Source organism: Gadus chalcogrammus, chromosome 6, assembly GCF_026213295.1.
Source record: "Gadus chalcogrammus isolate NIFS_2021 chromosome 6, NIFS_Gcha_1.0, whole genome shotgun sequence".
NCBI lineage: Eukaryota > Metazoa > Chordata > Actinopteri > Gadiformes > Gadidae > Gadus > Gadus chalcogrammus.
This window is the reverse complement of record NC_079417.1, coordinates 2,293,459-2,309,612: the sequence shown is the minus strand read 5'-3', so window position 1 is coordinate 2,309,612 and position 16,154 is coordinate 2,293,459. Positions and strand designations below refer to the sequence as shown.

The following is a 16,154-nucleotide window of genomic DNA, read 5'->3' as shown; positions in this document are numbered from 1 at the left end:
GTGAGTGATACAGTAGGAGCAGCAGGGCTCGTGCAGGTGGCTGTCAGAGCGCAGGGAACACAGTGCCCTTCACACAGAGCCGCATCCAATCAGGGAGCTCCGTCACTGGTGACGCGTTGTGCATACATCGAGATAAGCGCAGAAGAACTCAGAAACTAAATAAAAACAGACCCTTGCACAAACCGAATCCAGCTTGATTCACCGCGACCCTTTTCGGTCAACCGCCGTGGAATACGCGACCCAATGCAAATTAACGGATGAATCAATTTAAACATTCCCCATCCTGGTTTTTGCGTTCGCTGAACAATGAAGTGGTTCAATGCCGCTGGAGCGGTTCAGTCAGGAAGTAGGGAATGGCAACTTGACCCAGCGCCTTTCAGGGAGATACCTGTAAATCTGGTTGGGGGTGTGTCGGGGCAGGAGTGTGTGTGATGCGGACGGTTTCTTCAGCTCTGTCTAGTGTGTTCTCGCCGTGCGTGAAGTGGGGCCGACACTCTATCCCCCCCCCCCCCCCCCCCCGCTGCCTTTGTCTCCCAGCGGAGAGGTAACTGGAGATGATGAGTTGTGGGAGAAGACGAGTCATCACGGTTGGAGAGGGACACGTTGAAACAGAGAGGACTGGTTACTCCGAGAGCTTAACTGGTGCCTCTCTGGTGGGAAGATGTGCCATGACGTCATCAAACGTATCCCCCCGGTTAGAAATAGATCAGATGAGCCTACGAGAGCCTACGCAGGCTCTGGATGGATGAATGAATCATAGATGGATGGGTGTAGACAGAGGATAGTTGCATGAAAGGGTGAATGGATTCAGCAACGAATCAGTGTTCAGGATGTTAACAAATCAAAATGCATCTGACCTAATTTAAGATGACCTGGAAATCACCTTGAAATCAAGGCTCAAACATAACAGCAAGCAATGTCTGCTCTGGGATTCGAACCCTGAACCATGATTCTGCTAATTGTGACTTCCATTCGGGCATTTCATCGATCAATGTCCCTGCAATTCCCAGTGACAATAATCAAGAGAGGAATGAATTGTGATTTTAAATTCAAGTCATCCGGGTAGTTTAAGTGAGCTCAGATGATCATCGACCTTATCATGTAGCAATAAGGCCGCGTTCACATCTAGCGTTTTTTAGAGTGTCTCATTCTTGTGATGAAATGTGGAGGAAGTCCACTTGATGGAGGACACCACTTGTTTCTCTGTTTCCTGATTGGAGGGAATCTCTGTTACCTGATTGGAGGGCATCTCTGTTTCTCTTCTTTCTGATTGGAGGGCATCTCTGTTTCTCTTCCTCTTGATTGGAGGACATCTCCCTGTAGTCCTGCTTCCTGATTGGAGGTCCTCGCTCTGTTTTTCCTGCAGGCTCCCTGGTTGGATGACATCTCTGTGTTCCATTGCTTCTTGATTGGAGGACGTCTCCCTGACCCGAAGGAGCTGTTGTCCAGAGGCGTGCAACACACCGGTGGAGAAACCCCCCCAAAGTGGTACGACCCAGAGTGTAACACTCACTAATGCACTCCTCATCACGACTGCGTTTCCCCTTTTACAATGAGGAACCTCTCTGTCGCCACACACACACACACACACACACACACACACACACACACACACACACACACACACACACGTACACACACACACACACACACACACACACACACAGGGCTCCGGTGTCGGCGGCGCGAAAACAAAACAACAATAACAACAACAGGGCGAGATGTTCCTACCCGTTGAGCATGTAGCGGTCGTCCTGTTCTGACGGTTCTGTCGCCATGTTCCCGTGAGGCGTAGACGCACCGAAGCCCGGAGCCAGGAGAACGTCTGTCAGACAACAGCGAGGGAACTGCTAGAGCCTCTGGGGAAGTCTCCTGAGTCCGTGAGTGTGTGTGTGAGTGTGCGGTCTCGTGTGAGAGCGTGCCCTCCTCTGTGTCTCAGACCGCGTAGACACACCCTCGCTCTCCTCTCTGCCCCTGCAGGTTTGACGGCATTTCATCACACCGGCCACTCTCCCATTGGCTGCCTCTCACCTGGCAGGAGCGAGGCATTCCTGTAGGGCTGGTCTGGGGAGGAGTGAGGCCTCTGGGTGTCTCTCCCTCTCTCCCTCTGTCCTTCTCTCTGTCTATTCTGGGGAGGAGTCATCATCATGACGGCATCTCACCGCCTGCTGTCTTCCGGTGTTGAGGTTGGGAGAGGGGGGAGGGGGGGGGGGGGGGGGGGTGAGGGAGTGAGGAGGGAGGGAGGAGGGAGTGAGGAGGAACACGGGAGGAAGTGGAGCTGCTGTCCTTAAAAAAAACAATCCACTGACGCATGCGATGATGACGTAACTGCTGACAACGTCCTGTCGTCTTGGGACACACAAACCCACCGGTTCCCAGTTGATTGCATCGGGGAAGTCGATGCAATTAAGAGAGACTGGTTCCCAACTCGCTCCCCAATCATCAGCGACTCTCACACCCTCACACTCCCCTCACCCTCAGCCTAACACAACCTCACCCTCACACTCCCCTCACCCTCAGCCTAACACAACCTCACCCTCACACACCCTCATCCTCTGACGCCCTCCTCCCATCAAGCCGGCGATGGCTCGTCTTCAGCCATGCATAAGCTTCCTCATCCGAGCCGTCTAGTTCCTCCACACCCCGCTACGACAAACCATCACACACACCTGCCGTTCGGATGCATACGAATTGGAAGTTTCCCAAATTGGTATTTAGTATAAACAGGGGCGATTCTAGGTAGTGTGGGGGCCCTAGGCAGAGGATTGTTGACGGGGGGGGGGGGGGGGGGGGGAAGGGAGCGATTGTTGACGACGGGGGGGGTGGATCGATTTTTTTTTTTGGCTCTAGGGGGCCCCCCCCATGGCCCGGGGCCCCCAAACAAACAATTGCGGGGCCCCAGGCAGTTGCCTGGTATGCCTAATGGGATGCGGCGCCTCTGAGTGTAAAGTGCAGTTCAGCTGTATATGAACTGTATATATATATATCACAGATCTCTTTCGTTTTGTCTTGTATACAGAGAAAGCTGCTCAGCTAGATATGTGTAATTCTAGATGTGTAGTCTAGTCATTGTTTTGTCTTCTTGACTGTCACACCTTAGTCCCCTCATTTTCTTTTTCATTTTTCTTTTGTGTGAAGCACATTGAATTGCCATGTGTATGAAATGTGCTATACAAATAAATATGCCTTGCCTTGCCTTGCATAACAACCTTTCATTCCGTTGAACACAAGCTATTGTCATGAGTGACAATAAGAGTTAATTTGATCTGATTTAAAGTCGGTGCCGTTGGACATAGTAGAGTAAACTACCTTATTACTTCCTTGGGGCTAATAGCAATCACTCAGCGGTGATGAAATCAGGTTCCTGGTTGGCTAATCTGCAGCAAGTCACGATTTCAGGCGGTTGGACTACACAACGTTGCCTCATAACCACAGCAGAGCGCCTCGTAGGTTTCCAAAGTGAGGTTCAATATTGAGAAACATCCTTTTGTCGTTTCTTTTTAACCATACAGGAGTATATAGTAAAGCCTAGAGGGAGACTGCAGGCGTACAAACCCAGGTTCTAGTGGGAGGATCTCAAACTCCCATCACTAATAGATTAGTGATATACTTTTTAAAAGACTCAGGACGAATGCCTTTCTTTCTAGAGATATCCACTTCGACCTCCAAACATGCAACTGTTGGAATACGCTGGGGGGGAGAGTTGGGGTCGAAGTTCACGACCATGGGACTTAATGGCCAATGGGAAGATTGTTGAGGGGATGTAAACAGTGCTAATCGCCTTGTATTATCATGGCATATAGAAAATCGATTTGAACAGCTTTTTTCACAGAGCAGCAATATAGAGATTGATGATTTTAAGAATATTTGTTAGACTTCCTGTTTTAATTTCGAAAGAGAAAACTAACCTGAATTGGATTTTGTTTACAAATCAGTGGTAATGAATGGATGTATCATACAAAAACGATAAAAAACAGTCAAAGTGATATTGGAAGCTTTTACTCGGTTGTAAAGTGATACATTGAGGTTTTCAAACAGCTCGATTGTAGTACCTGAAAATAAGAATTAATAAAAACACAGGACGTTAAACTCCTCCGAAGACTACAACATCTTCATCTGATCCTGCTCCTCTCTGGCACAGAGCAGCACACCGTCCAACCGGATCCAACCGGATCAAACTGATTGGCCTCGCATGGAGTGGTAACGTCGGATCAACAGATTATATCCCGAACCGCCGGTCAACCTTCACGACTCGACGGAGGCCTTGAAGTCCACAAAAGGCTCAGATCATCTTAGGGATCGGGGATAAAGCAAAAAAGAACAAACCAAACTGAAGCAAAGTGTCCTGGGTAAGAAGTGACCACCCCGTTTCGAACTGTGCTCCTGGACCGGACACACAGTCCTTCTCTCGGTGGTGAGCTGGATTAAAACGTGTTTTTTTTCCTTAAATCTCCCGCCCCAAACTGGATCTCAGGGGCTCTGGGCTCGCTCCTGTCTGGCCGACATCTGGCTGAACTTCTCCTCCAGCGCCTGGGCACTGATCCTGGGCAGCCCGTTGTCAAGGGGACAGCCCTCCACCAGACTGTTCATGGGGGTGGGCGGGAACTGAGTGTCCTCCTCCTCCTCCTCCTCCCCCTCCCCCCTCTCGTCCCGGCCGCCATCTTGTTCCTGCTCCCTCAGGAAGTCCTTGATGATGGGCAGCAGCTTCTTGCGCGAGGCCTGTGTGTTGCCTGGGAGACCAAACGCAGCGTTAGTCTTTTACAACTGCTTCTTCATGTTTGAGGCAATATCCATTCAGGGTTATGTTTGGTTAAATTAAATCACGCGTCTCTTGCTCATTTTAATTTGTAGTGACAAGGGCCCGAGCAAATATGCCAACATAAATGACATTTGGAGTTTAAATACACATCCATGCATGCCCTGTGTGCTCGGGGTAACTCTGTTCATCGGACCTGACATTAAAGCCGCCAGGGTTAAGGATTTGTACTCATAACGTTGAGCTAGTCCGGTTTAGAATAGAATGCTAATGATAAATATGCTAACTATACAGTACTAGTGGTAAATATGATAATTATACAGTGCTAATGCTAAACATGATAGTTATACAATGCTAAATATGCTAATGCTCCATTGCTTATTATAAATATACTAATGTACAGTGCTATTGCTACATCTTGATTGGGTGTCAGAATAAGTGGGTGGAGCCCAGAACTGGCTGGCAACGAAAAGTGAATTGGATCTTCACTCAAACTCTTTACCTTGCAGGTACGCCTTGATGTGGGAATGGGGGCTGCTGATTGGACAGAGAGACAGGGCGGGGTTACGTGACTTCTCCAAGGCCTGGCTCATCTGAAAGAAGATGGCAAGAAAATGACTCAAACTTGTTGACATGGAAACCATGTACAGTGGTATGGCGTTAGTCTGGGAAAGGTCTGGTTGTCACGGTGAACACGCCCAATAGAAATAAATAAAAACATTTGTCTGTAGTACCGACCTCCTCCCTGCAGAGGGCGCTGTGGCTGAAGATGGCCAGCTGTCTGAAGGGCTGCTTGTCCGTGAAGGAGATGGTCATGGCCAGCAGCATGTTGTAGCCGTGCTTCACGCAGAAGGCGGACATATCGTCCTCCAGCTTGTCTCTCTCCAGGAACACCTGTGCAGTCACACCAGAACACAATCAGTCAGAAAACCCATGGCCCACCAAATATGGTCACGGTCATAATGTATGTCCTTGGTTCATCTATACAGTTTTCCTTTATTCCTCTTATGTTGCAAAACACATCAAATACAACAGGCAGTAAAAACAAAAAAGACCTATATACATATACATACTTAAATATATATCTACTGCTACATACATAGACACAATAATTGTCTGTAGCCATCTACTGTTGTGACACAGTTTAGAAACACTTGTATGAAGCAAACACAATTCTGGAGGGTGAACATTGGGTGTGACATACAATATATATGTAGTATTTGGGGGGCATGATGCATGTAATGTTAGAGATATGTTCATAAACAGTGTATGCATTGTATCTGTAGTGTTAAATGATATATATATATATTGGTAAGTATTATGTGAAATGTGAGTACCTATGTGGGGGTTTGATGTAGGGTGTGTTATACGGGTGTGTGTGTGTGTGTGTGTGTGTGTGTGTGTGTGTGTGTGTGTGTGTGTGTGTGTGTGTGTGTGTGTGTGTGTGTGTGTGTGTGTGTGTGTGTGTGTGTGTGGCGTGCCTCCAGGGTGAGGTAGATGACGGACACGGCCAGCTGCAGCTCTCCCCCGGTGAGTACCTTCATGTCCTTCAACAGCATCTGCTCTGTGGACAGACCTGGGATACACACACACAAACACACACACACACACACACACACACACACACACACACACACACACACACACACACACACACACACACACACACACACACACACACACACACACACACACACACACACACACACACACCTTGTTTTATCCATTTATTTAATTCATTAATAATAATAACGGAGCAACAGCGACATACAGAAAATATATACACCTAATTAAGAAAATAAATAAACGTAATTAAGAAAATATAAACACGTCATTAAGAAAATATATAGGCCTTCATCTAACTAAGAAAATACATACACTTAATTATAAAAATCTCAGGAGCATTTGGGGCACAGAGCCACTTTAACTCCCGTCCCCTCAGTGGTTAGTCCCCCTCTACAGGAAGTGATGTCGTTGGCCTCACCGGAGACGTCGAAGCGAGCGTTCTGCAGCGACTGGAAGAGGGCGCCCCTTGGTGGCAGGCCGGGGAAGCGCGCCTCCAGCTGGGCGGCGTACTGGCTGTCTTTAGGAGTCACCTTCCCCGCCTCCGGGGCCATGTTCACACAGTCCATCACGATCGTACCTGCAGCACGCACACATTTATACACACACACACATTTATACACACCGTTTTGTTAGCTTTGTGTAGCTTGTGTGCTCCCTTCAGTCATTTTCTTTCCTTTTTTTACATCAATCATAATTCATTTTCCATCCAACAAATCTGCTGCTGACACACACACACACACACACACACACACACACACACACACACACACACACACACACACACACACACACACACACACACACACACACACACACACACACACACACACACACACACACACACACACACACACACACAAGCTGGCTAGACTGAGCTCTGCTCACATAAAAAGCATCTAAATTAGTGTACCAGAGTAAACATTGGCAGTAGCGCCAAGCACAACGATAATTATAGGTCCATGAATGTATTACCACTATGGCTACACTAAGAGGCACGTGTTGGGAGGAGCATAACCACAGGCATGTCCCACAAGTAAAGCCTACAGTGAGCTGTTCCCTTCACTGTCACCTTCACTATGACCATCAGATGAAGGTCCTCATTGAGGTGTTCTTCACTATGACCATCAGATGAAGGTCCACAGTGAGGTCTTCTTCACTATGACCATCAGATGAAGGTCCACGTTGAGGTCTTCCTCACTATAACCATCAGATGAAGGTCCATATTGAGGTCTTCCTCACTATACCCATCAGATGAAGGTCCTCATTGAGGTGTTCCTCACTATAACCATCAGATGAAGGTCCATATTGAGGTCTTCCTCACTATACCCATCAGATGAAGGTCCTCATTGAGGTGTTCCTCACTATAACCATAAGATGAAGGTCCACATTGAGGTGTTCCTCAGTATAACCATCAGATGAAGGTCCTCATTGAGGTGTTCCTCAGTATAACCATCAGATGAAGGTCCTCATTGAGGTGTTCCTCAGTATAACCATCAGATGAAGGTCCTCATTGAGGTCTTCCTCAGTATAACCATCAGATGAAGGTCCTCATTGAGGTCTTCTTCACTAGAACCATCAGATGAAGGTCCACATTGAGGTCTTCCTCACTATAACCATCAGATGAAGGTCCACATTGAGGTGTTCCTCACTATAACCATCAGATGAAGGTCCACATTGAGGTGTTCCTCACTATAACCATCAGATGAAGGTCCACATTGAGGTGTTCCTCACTATAACCATCAGATGAAGGTCCATATTGAGGTCTTCCTCACTATAACCATCAGATGAAGGTCCTCATTGAGGTGTTCTTCACTATAACCATCAGATGAAGGTCCACATTGAGGTGTTCCTCACTAGAACCATCAGATGAAGGTCCTCATTGAGGTGTTCCTCACTATAACCATCAGATGAAGGTCCATATTGAGGTCTTCCTCACTAGAACCATCAGATGAAGGTCCACATTGAGGTCTTCCTCACTATAACCATCAGATGAAGGTCCACATTGAGGTGTTCCTCACTATAACCATCAGATGAAGGTCCATATTGAGGTCTTCCTCACTATAACCATCAGATGAAGGTCCTCATTGAGGTGTTCCTCACTATAACCATCAGATGAAGGTCCACATTGAGGTGTTCCTCAGTATAACCATCAGATGAAGGTCCATATTGAGGTCTTCCTCACTATAACCATCAGATGAAGGTCCTCATTGAGGTGTTCCTCACTATAACCATAAGATGAAGGTCCACATTGAGGTGTTCCTCACTATAACCATCAGATGAAGGTCCACATTGAGGTGTTCCTCACTATAACCATCAGATGAAGGTCCACATTGAGGTGTTCCTCACTATAACCATCAGATGAAGGTCCTCATTGAGGTGTTCCTCAGTATAACCATCAGATGAAGGTCCTCATTGAGGTCTTCCTCAGTATAACCATCAGATGAAGGTCCACAGTGAGGTCTTCTTCACTATGACCATCAGATGAAGGTCCACGTTGATGTCTTCCTCACTATAACCATCAGATGAAGGTCCACATTGAGGTGTTCCTCACTATAACCATCAGATGAAGGTCCACATTGAGGTGTTCCTCACTATAACCATCAGATGAAGGTCCACATTGAGGTGTTCCTCACTATAACCATCAGATGAAGGTCCATATTGAGGTCTTCCTCACTATAACCATCAGATGAAGGTCCACATTGAGGTGTTCCTCAGTATAACCATCAGATGAAGGTCCTCATTGAGGTGTTCCTCAGTATAACCATCAGATGAAGGTCCTCATTGAGGTGTTCCTCAGTATAACCATCAGATGAAGGTCCTCATTGAGGTCTTCCTCAGTATAACCATCAGATGAAGGTCCTCATTGAGGTCTTCTTCACTAGAACCATCAGATGAAGGTCCATATTGAGGTCTTCCTCACTATAACCATCAGATGAAGGTCCTCATTGAGGTGTTCCTCACTATAACCATCAGATGAAGGTCCACATTTAGGTGTTCCTCAGTATAACCATCAGATGAAGGTCCTCATTGAGGTGTTCCTCAGTATAACCATCAGATGAAGGTCCTCATTGAGGTGTTCCTCAGTATAACCATCAGATGAAGGTCCTCATTGAGGTCTTCCTCAGTATAACCATCAGATGAAGGTCCTCATTGAGGTCTTCTTCACTAGAACCATCAGATGAAGGTCCACATTGAGGTCTTCCTCACTATAACCATCAGATGAAGGTCCTCATTGAGGTGTTCCTCAGTATAACCATCAGATGAAGGTCCACATTGAGGTGTTCCTCACTATAACCATCAGATGAAGGTCAACATTGAGGTCTTCCTCACTATAACCATCAGATGAAGGTCCTCATTGAGGTGTTCCTCACTATAACCATCAGATGAAGGTCCATATTGAGGTGTTCCTCACTATAACCATCAGATGAAGGTCCTCATTTAGGTGTTCCTCAGTATAACCATCAGATGAAGGTCCACATTGAGGTGTTCCTCACTATAACCATCAGATGAAGGTCCACATTGAGGTGTTCCTCACTATAACCATCATATGAAGGTCCACATTGAGGTGTTCCTCACTATAACCATCAGATGAAGGTCCACATTGAGGTGTTCCTCACTATAACCATCAGATGAAGGTCCACATTGAGGTCTTCCTCACTAGAACCATCAGATGAAGGTCCACATTGAGGTCTTCCTCACTATAACCATCAGATGAAGGTCCACATTGAGGTCTTCCTCACTAGAACCATCAGATGAAGGTCCACATTGAGGTCTTCCTCACTATAACCATCAGATGAAGGTCCACATTGAGGTTTTCCTCACTAGAACCATCAGATGAAGGTCCACATTGAGGTCTTCCTCACTATAACCATCAGATGAAGGTCCTCATTGAGGTCTTCCTCACTATAACCATCAGCTAGAGCCCCCACGGTGAGTTTCCAGATGCTTCCAGATCCTTCCGCTCACCGTAGAGCAGCAGAGCTAGCTGGGGGTCCAGGACCTCCGGGGCCTTCTGGAGGATGCGCTCCGTCACCAAGGTAGTGCAGGAGCCCACCATCTCCACGGTGACCTGGCAGGAGGCGGAGGGCTCCCGCTCCAGGAGGCGGTGGTCGATCACCTCCACCACCGCCCCCTCCAGGTCCCGGTCGGAACTGCAGGGAACAAAAACAGCGTTAAACATGTCTCCACCGGGGGGCGCTGTAGCCTCAAAACAAAGAAAGGTGGAGGCGGCTAGATCACTAGTATTCAGTTCTACCCGGTTAGTGGGTGTGGCTAGATCACTAGTATTCAGTTCAACCTGGTTAGTGGGTGTGGCTAGATCGCTAGTATTCAGTTCTACCCGGTTAGTGGGTGTGGCTAGATCACTAGTATTCAGTTCAACCTGGTTAGTGGGTGTGGCTAGATCACTAGTACGCACGTCTACCTGGTTAGTGGGTGTGGCTAGATCACTAGTACGCACGTCTACCTGGTTAGTGGGTGTGGCCAGATCACTAGTACGCACGTCTACCTGGTTAGTGGGTGTGGCTAGAGGCCTAGTAGGCGAGTCTACGAGGATGACAGATGTCCTAGGGGGTGCCCTAGAGAGGCAGTAGGTGTAACGACCAGGTAGGAAGGTAGCTAGATATCGACAGAGTAGGCATGTCTATCTGGTTGGATGGTGTGTCTATCTGGTTGGATGGTGTGCCCATATGGTTCGTTGGCGTGTCTGTACCCTGGTTCATGGATGTGTCTACCCTGCTCAGTGGGTGTGTCTAGATAGCCAGTGGACGTGTCTGTGTGGTTAGTGGGTGTGTCTTCATAACCAGTGGACGTGTATGTATGGTTAGTGGGTGTGTCTACAGGTTCAGCGCTTGCATCCATCTACCTGGGCAGGACGTTGTGGTCCACCTGGGTCAGTAGGAGTGTCTGTACCCTGGTTAGGGGGCGTGTCTGTACCCTGGTTTGGGGGCGTGTCTGTTCCCTGGTTTGGGGGCGTGTCTGTTCCCTGGTGAGGGGGCGTGTCTGTTCCCTGGTGAGGGGGCGTGTCTGTTCCCTGGTGAGGGGGCGTGTCTGTTCCCTGGTTAGGGGGCGTGTCTGTTCCCTGGTGAGGGGGCGTGTCTGTTCCCTGGTGAGGGGGCGTGTCTGTTCTCTGGTGAGGGGACGTGTCTGTTCCCTGGTGAGGGGGCGTGTCTGTAGCCTGGTTAGGGGCGTGTCTATGCCCTGGTTAGGGGCATGTCTGTGCCCTGGTTAGGGGCGTGTCTGTGCCCTGGTTAGGGGCGTGTCTGTACCCTGGTTAGGGGCGTGTCTGTGCCCTGGTTAGGGGCGTGTCTGTACCCTGGTTAGGGGGCGTGTCTGTACCTGGGCAGGACGTTGTGGTCCACCAGGGTGAGGGTGAGGCGTCCGTCCCTCTGCAGCTGCAGGAGGTCCAGCTGCTCCCTGAAGAGCAGCAGCTCCTGGGGAACGCCGGCCTGCCGCAGCAGGAACACGTTGTCCGTCCGCAGCGGGAACTCCGACCGCGGGACGTTGAGGAGCGGCAGGACCGGCCTGCTGGAGCCCAGCGTCTGATTGGTGGAGAGAGAGAGACGGAGAGATGGGGGTGGACAGAGAGGGACAGAGACAGAGAGAGACAGAGACAGAGACAGAGACAGAGACAGAGACAGAGACAGAGAGAGACAGAGACAGAGACAGAGACAGAGACAGAGAGATGGGGGAGAGAGAGACAGAGACAGACAGAGACAGAGACAGAGAGACAGAGAGACAGAGAGAGAGAGAGAGAGAGAGAGAGAGAGAGAGAGAGAGAGATGGGGGTGGACAGAGAGGGACAGAGACAGAGACAGACAGAGACAGAGACAGAGACAGAGACAGAGACAGAGACAGAGACAGAGTGAGAGAGAGAGAGAGAGAGAGAGAGAGAGAGTTTAGGGTTGTCTGTAATGTATAGCTATGAGGGAGTTCAACTCGAAGCTGAAAAGGTACGGGGTTCAATTCCCAACACACACAGACTGCCATTCATCAGTCCCTGAGCCTTCCATACCCGCTCCTAATGACATTTATTTGGATCGCTCCCGCAGGGGAGAGAGAGCGAGCAACAGGGAGTGGGACGGGGGCGATTATTAACCTGGAGTTTATGTTGCGATCAGTCTTTTGTGTGGAGAAAAAAACAGAGTGCCTGGGGCTGCCAGGACACGACAACTACCTGTATCTTTCTATTCTAAGTTCCATCTACTTTGACAAAAAGGAAAACCCCCACCCAGGAGGGTGGGGGCTTTCCAGCTCTTCTGAACCATGAGACACACATTCTCAAAAGGTTATGTTTTAACATGGCTATAAACACGGCTTTAAACACGCACGTCCAACCCCAGGTGCAGATCGCCCCCATCGGGTTCATTCAGACGGGTCTTTCATAGTTTATGTCCTGCTTGTCCAACCCTGTGGTTGGAAGTGAAAACACTCAGAGTGAGCGAGCGCTCATCCGACAGGAAGCAAAGCAAACATGTGTGCGTTCCGACCGGGTGGAGATGGGTTTCGGGCTCACCTTGGACAGGAAGTAGGCGTACGCCATAACGGACACCATCGAGTCCATGTCACACGCCTCGTTGCCCAGGACGACATGGACCCCCTGGCCCCCGTCGCCACCGTTTGCCTGGGGACACATTAGCAGGACGGACACGCTCAGCAAACAGGGGGGCTGCGGTTAGAAACATTACTTCCCGTGTTCCTTCCCTAACCTCTTCTCCTTGCCCTCGATAGAAAAAAAAACACACACACACACACACACACACACACACACACACACACACACACACACACACACACACACACACACACACACACACACACACACACACACACACTGAAGACTTTGTAGTGCACAGACTTCATCTGCCATGCATTGTTTGGTAATGAAGCAGTGATAGTGTGTTCATGAAGCTAAGTCGAGTGAAGAGATTCCCATCATCTAAACAGTAGTTGGAATAATAGTGACAGTAGTAGGGCCAACGTCTACAATGTTGTTTGTTATGACAACAGAATGATCCCACCACAACAAGGTTTCAGAGCGAGACGTCTCCTTGAGACAGACACAATAACAAACATGTCGGATAAAGGCGTAAGGTAAGGAAACTAATTATATATATCTCTATAGGGCTAGTTTCCGTAGTGATATCATCCGAGTCAGTGGCAGAAACAAGCACTTTTAGGAATGTACAACCTGCACATTGCCCCACAGGATTACATTGCAGCCTGTTTTAGAGCAGGACAGCTGCAGCGTTCTCACTCAAAGCTGGACTTAATTATACAATTTATGTCTGCATTGGTCCCTTAGACCCGATATGAAAGCGGGGTCCAGTTTGAAAAGTCCCGAAGTTTTCCTTTAATACCCTGCAATATTACGCAACACCGCCACCACCACCACCCACCCACCCACCCACACCCACACACACCCACCCACCCACACACACACACACACACACACACACACACACAGACCCCCCCCCCCCCCCCAGAATTGGACTCTTGACCGATGAATGATTTATTCGCATTGTTGCAATTTAATATCGATCGATAACAAACGATAACCCCAGAAGTCAGTCTGCAAGTCCATTAATCGACGCAGCAGCGAGAACTCATTTACATTAACGACTTCAAATAATGGGACAATGACGGTATAAAGTTGAGATCATGAACGCCCCGTTGACATTAAACCAGAATGGAGCATCGGCCAAACATTAAACACCGTCTGAACAACCACAACCTTAGGAAGGGGTAAACAATCAACCCGGGGGTAAACACCACCTTGCCCCCGTCACTCTGCAGCGACACGCTGCCCAGCGCGTCTATTTTTACCTGCTGCAGCGCTTCATGACAGCTCGAGAGAAACGTCTCCATTCTCGCCCCTGGGTTCCTTCAGAGGTCTGGGGAGATGTTCGGGAGGAGATACCCTGGCCTTCTTGGCTGTGCGACGTGTGCGTAAATCTCAGTGGAGTCGTGGAGAGCTACAACGAGCAGGACGGTCCGGCTGCAGACCTCAGAGCCATAGCCATTTGGAGAGTTGCGTCAACGGAAGTTGACGAGAGCGACCCTGGCTCGTCACGTGGATTTTGTAGACTTCAGATAGCTCGAGGAAGTGCTGTTTTATAAAATTCATTAATATTTTCGGATCAGTGAATAGTGGGCGTGACCGCCCTTGTTGACATGTTTTACATTATCTTGGTTAAAGCTTGGTTGATTGACAGCACACTAAGCCAATGAAGCACATCATCATTAACGCTATCAATTTATTATTACACAATCAATTATTCATCACAAAAATAGTTCATTATTATGTAACGAATATTATACTGGTGGACATCCACATTTCACCACCTCCAGCCCCAAAAATCATACAAGGTAATCCATTTACATACTAAAATGCAAATATTAATTCGATTCAGTGCTGATAATATACAAAAGTATGTCTTTAAATGCCTTACATGTTAAAAGTACATCTCAAACTGTCTGCTTTGCTGCCCCTCAAAGGCTTTGTTATGATGAGCTACCGACCTCCGGGAACTCTCGCGAGGCTACACGACCCGACGTTGCTTTAAATCTGGAGCGGACGGAGATCACGTGACAATCTGATTTGTTGGCCTGTTTCCTCAGACCCCTCTCATAAGGGTATTACCGCCCCCACTGGTCGGAGTGTGTACTGTACATTGACCGTCATCTGTCCTCCCATGCATGATTCATCGCCTCCCGCTGGTCGCAGGACGTATTATATGTATTCTTTCGGATGAGAGTTGCTTGGTCAGTTCACACAATCTAATAGTTATTAATCTATAAATGACTATATACACAGTAATATTAATAAAAAATAATAAAATACATCAAAATGAGTTATTTCAATAATCATTGAGGCAAACACAAATACCCAAGTTTTCACATCCTTAATATATTAATCTGGATGACTGACTTTTCAATGATTCCATGCAACAGGGGATACGTATGAGCACTGAGGGGTTGGATAGTGATTGTAGGGTACAGCACACCTTGAAAAAAGAGCCACAACATTGAATGAAACCAAAAAAGAATGCATTGACAATCGGAGCGTTTATTATTCATTTCAAGTGTGTTGAAAGTCCCCTCTCCTCATGGAACTGGTTTGTGTTCAAGACATAAAACAAAAACTAGATTTTAAAAAGTTAACATGCCATTTGATTATCTTTAAAGTCCATGACACAGTGTAGTATTGCATAAATGTTTTTTGTGTATGTACAATATTCGTGTGATTATGGCGAGTGCATTAACAGTGAATCCGTGATATTACTATTCAAAACGCACAACAAATTAGTATCAATCAATATTATACCTGAATGCACACATCTTACCTTGTGTCATCATAGCTCATCATAGCTCATCATATATTCTGTAAACTAATCATAGTTGGACACAACTTTGGCAAAATACTGGTAAACAATTCCACCATCTCGCTCTTTTGAAAAGTGGATCCTTATCGTGATAAAATAATATTGCTTGCTCTTTAACAGCGGGGGCTGTGTCGTCGACCTTTGACCCCTGGAGGAAGGCCGCTGGGGTGATGGTGAGGGGGTGGGGGGTGATGGGGGCGCCGCACCCTAAATCTTCTCCACGTAGTTACCAGGAAACATCCCTTCTTTCCCCCTCAGACGACCAAACCACCAGCCGGACACGTCTACACACACGCACACAATTGGAAACAACCGCACACACAATTAAAAACACACACACATACACAGTACACACAATTATACAAACACACACACACACATACACAGTACACACAATTATACAAACACACACACACACACACACACACACACACATACATACACAGTAC

The 16,154-nt window shown here is 47.8% G+C and overlaps 2 protein-coding genes across 2 annotated transcripts in view; both read right to left on the bottom strand.

Moving 5' to 3' along the window:
- Positions 1-3,982: 3,982 nt before the first annotated feature.
- prune (prune exopolyphosphatase) lies at positions 3,983-14,865 on the bottom strand. The gene is made up of 10 exons (XM_056593099.1): positions 14,773-14,865; positions 14,147-14,429; positions 12,837-12,944; positions 11,660-11,862; positions 10,289-10,473; positions 6,741-6,899; positions 6,238-6,332; positions 5,495-5,650; positions 5,259-5,349; positions 3,983-4,730 (listed from the first exon to the last, which is right to left on the bottom strand). Exons 2-10 carry the CDS (start codon positions 14,186-14,188, stop codon positions 4,471-4,473), a joined length of 1,299 nt encoding a protein of 432 aa, XP_056449074.1. The 5' UTR covers positions 14,189-14,429; positions 14,773-14,865; the 3' UTR covers positions 3,983-4,470.
- A 401-nt stretch (positions 14,866-15,266) lies between these two features.
- Positions 15,267-16,154, bottom strand: part of myo1eb (myosin IEb) — a 16,938-nt gene continuing 16,050 nt past the window's right edge. The window contains exon 27 of the mRNA XM_056593170.1: positions 15,267-15,989. Within this exon, the coding sequence (XP_056449145.1) occupies positions 15,913-15,989 (77 nt within the window). The 3' untranslated portion in view covers positions 15,267-15,912. The remainder of the gene's footprint in view (positions 15,990-16,154) is intronic.

Coding starts and splice junctions, on each gene's coding strand:
- prune (XM_056593099.1), bottom strand. CDS start 14,188: ATGGAGACGTTTCTCTCGAGCTGTCATGAAGCGCTGCAGCAG. Junction 6,900..10,288: donor GCTAGCTCTGCTGCTCTACG/GTGAGCGGAAGG, acceptor TGCGTGCTGCAG/GTACGATCGTGATGGACTGT. Junction 4,731..5,258: donor CATCAAGGCGTACCTGCAAG/GTAAAGAGTTTG, acceptor TTGGTCTCCCAG/GCAACACACAGGCCTCGCGC.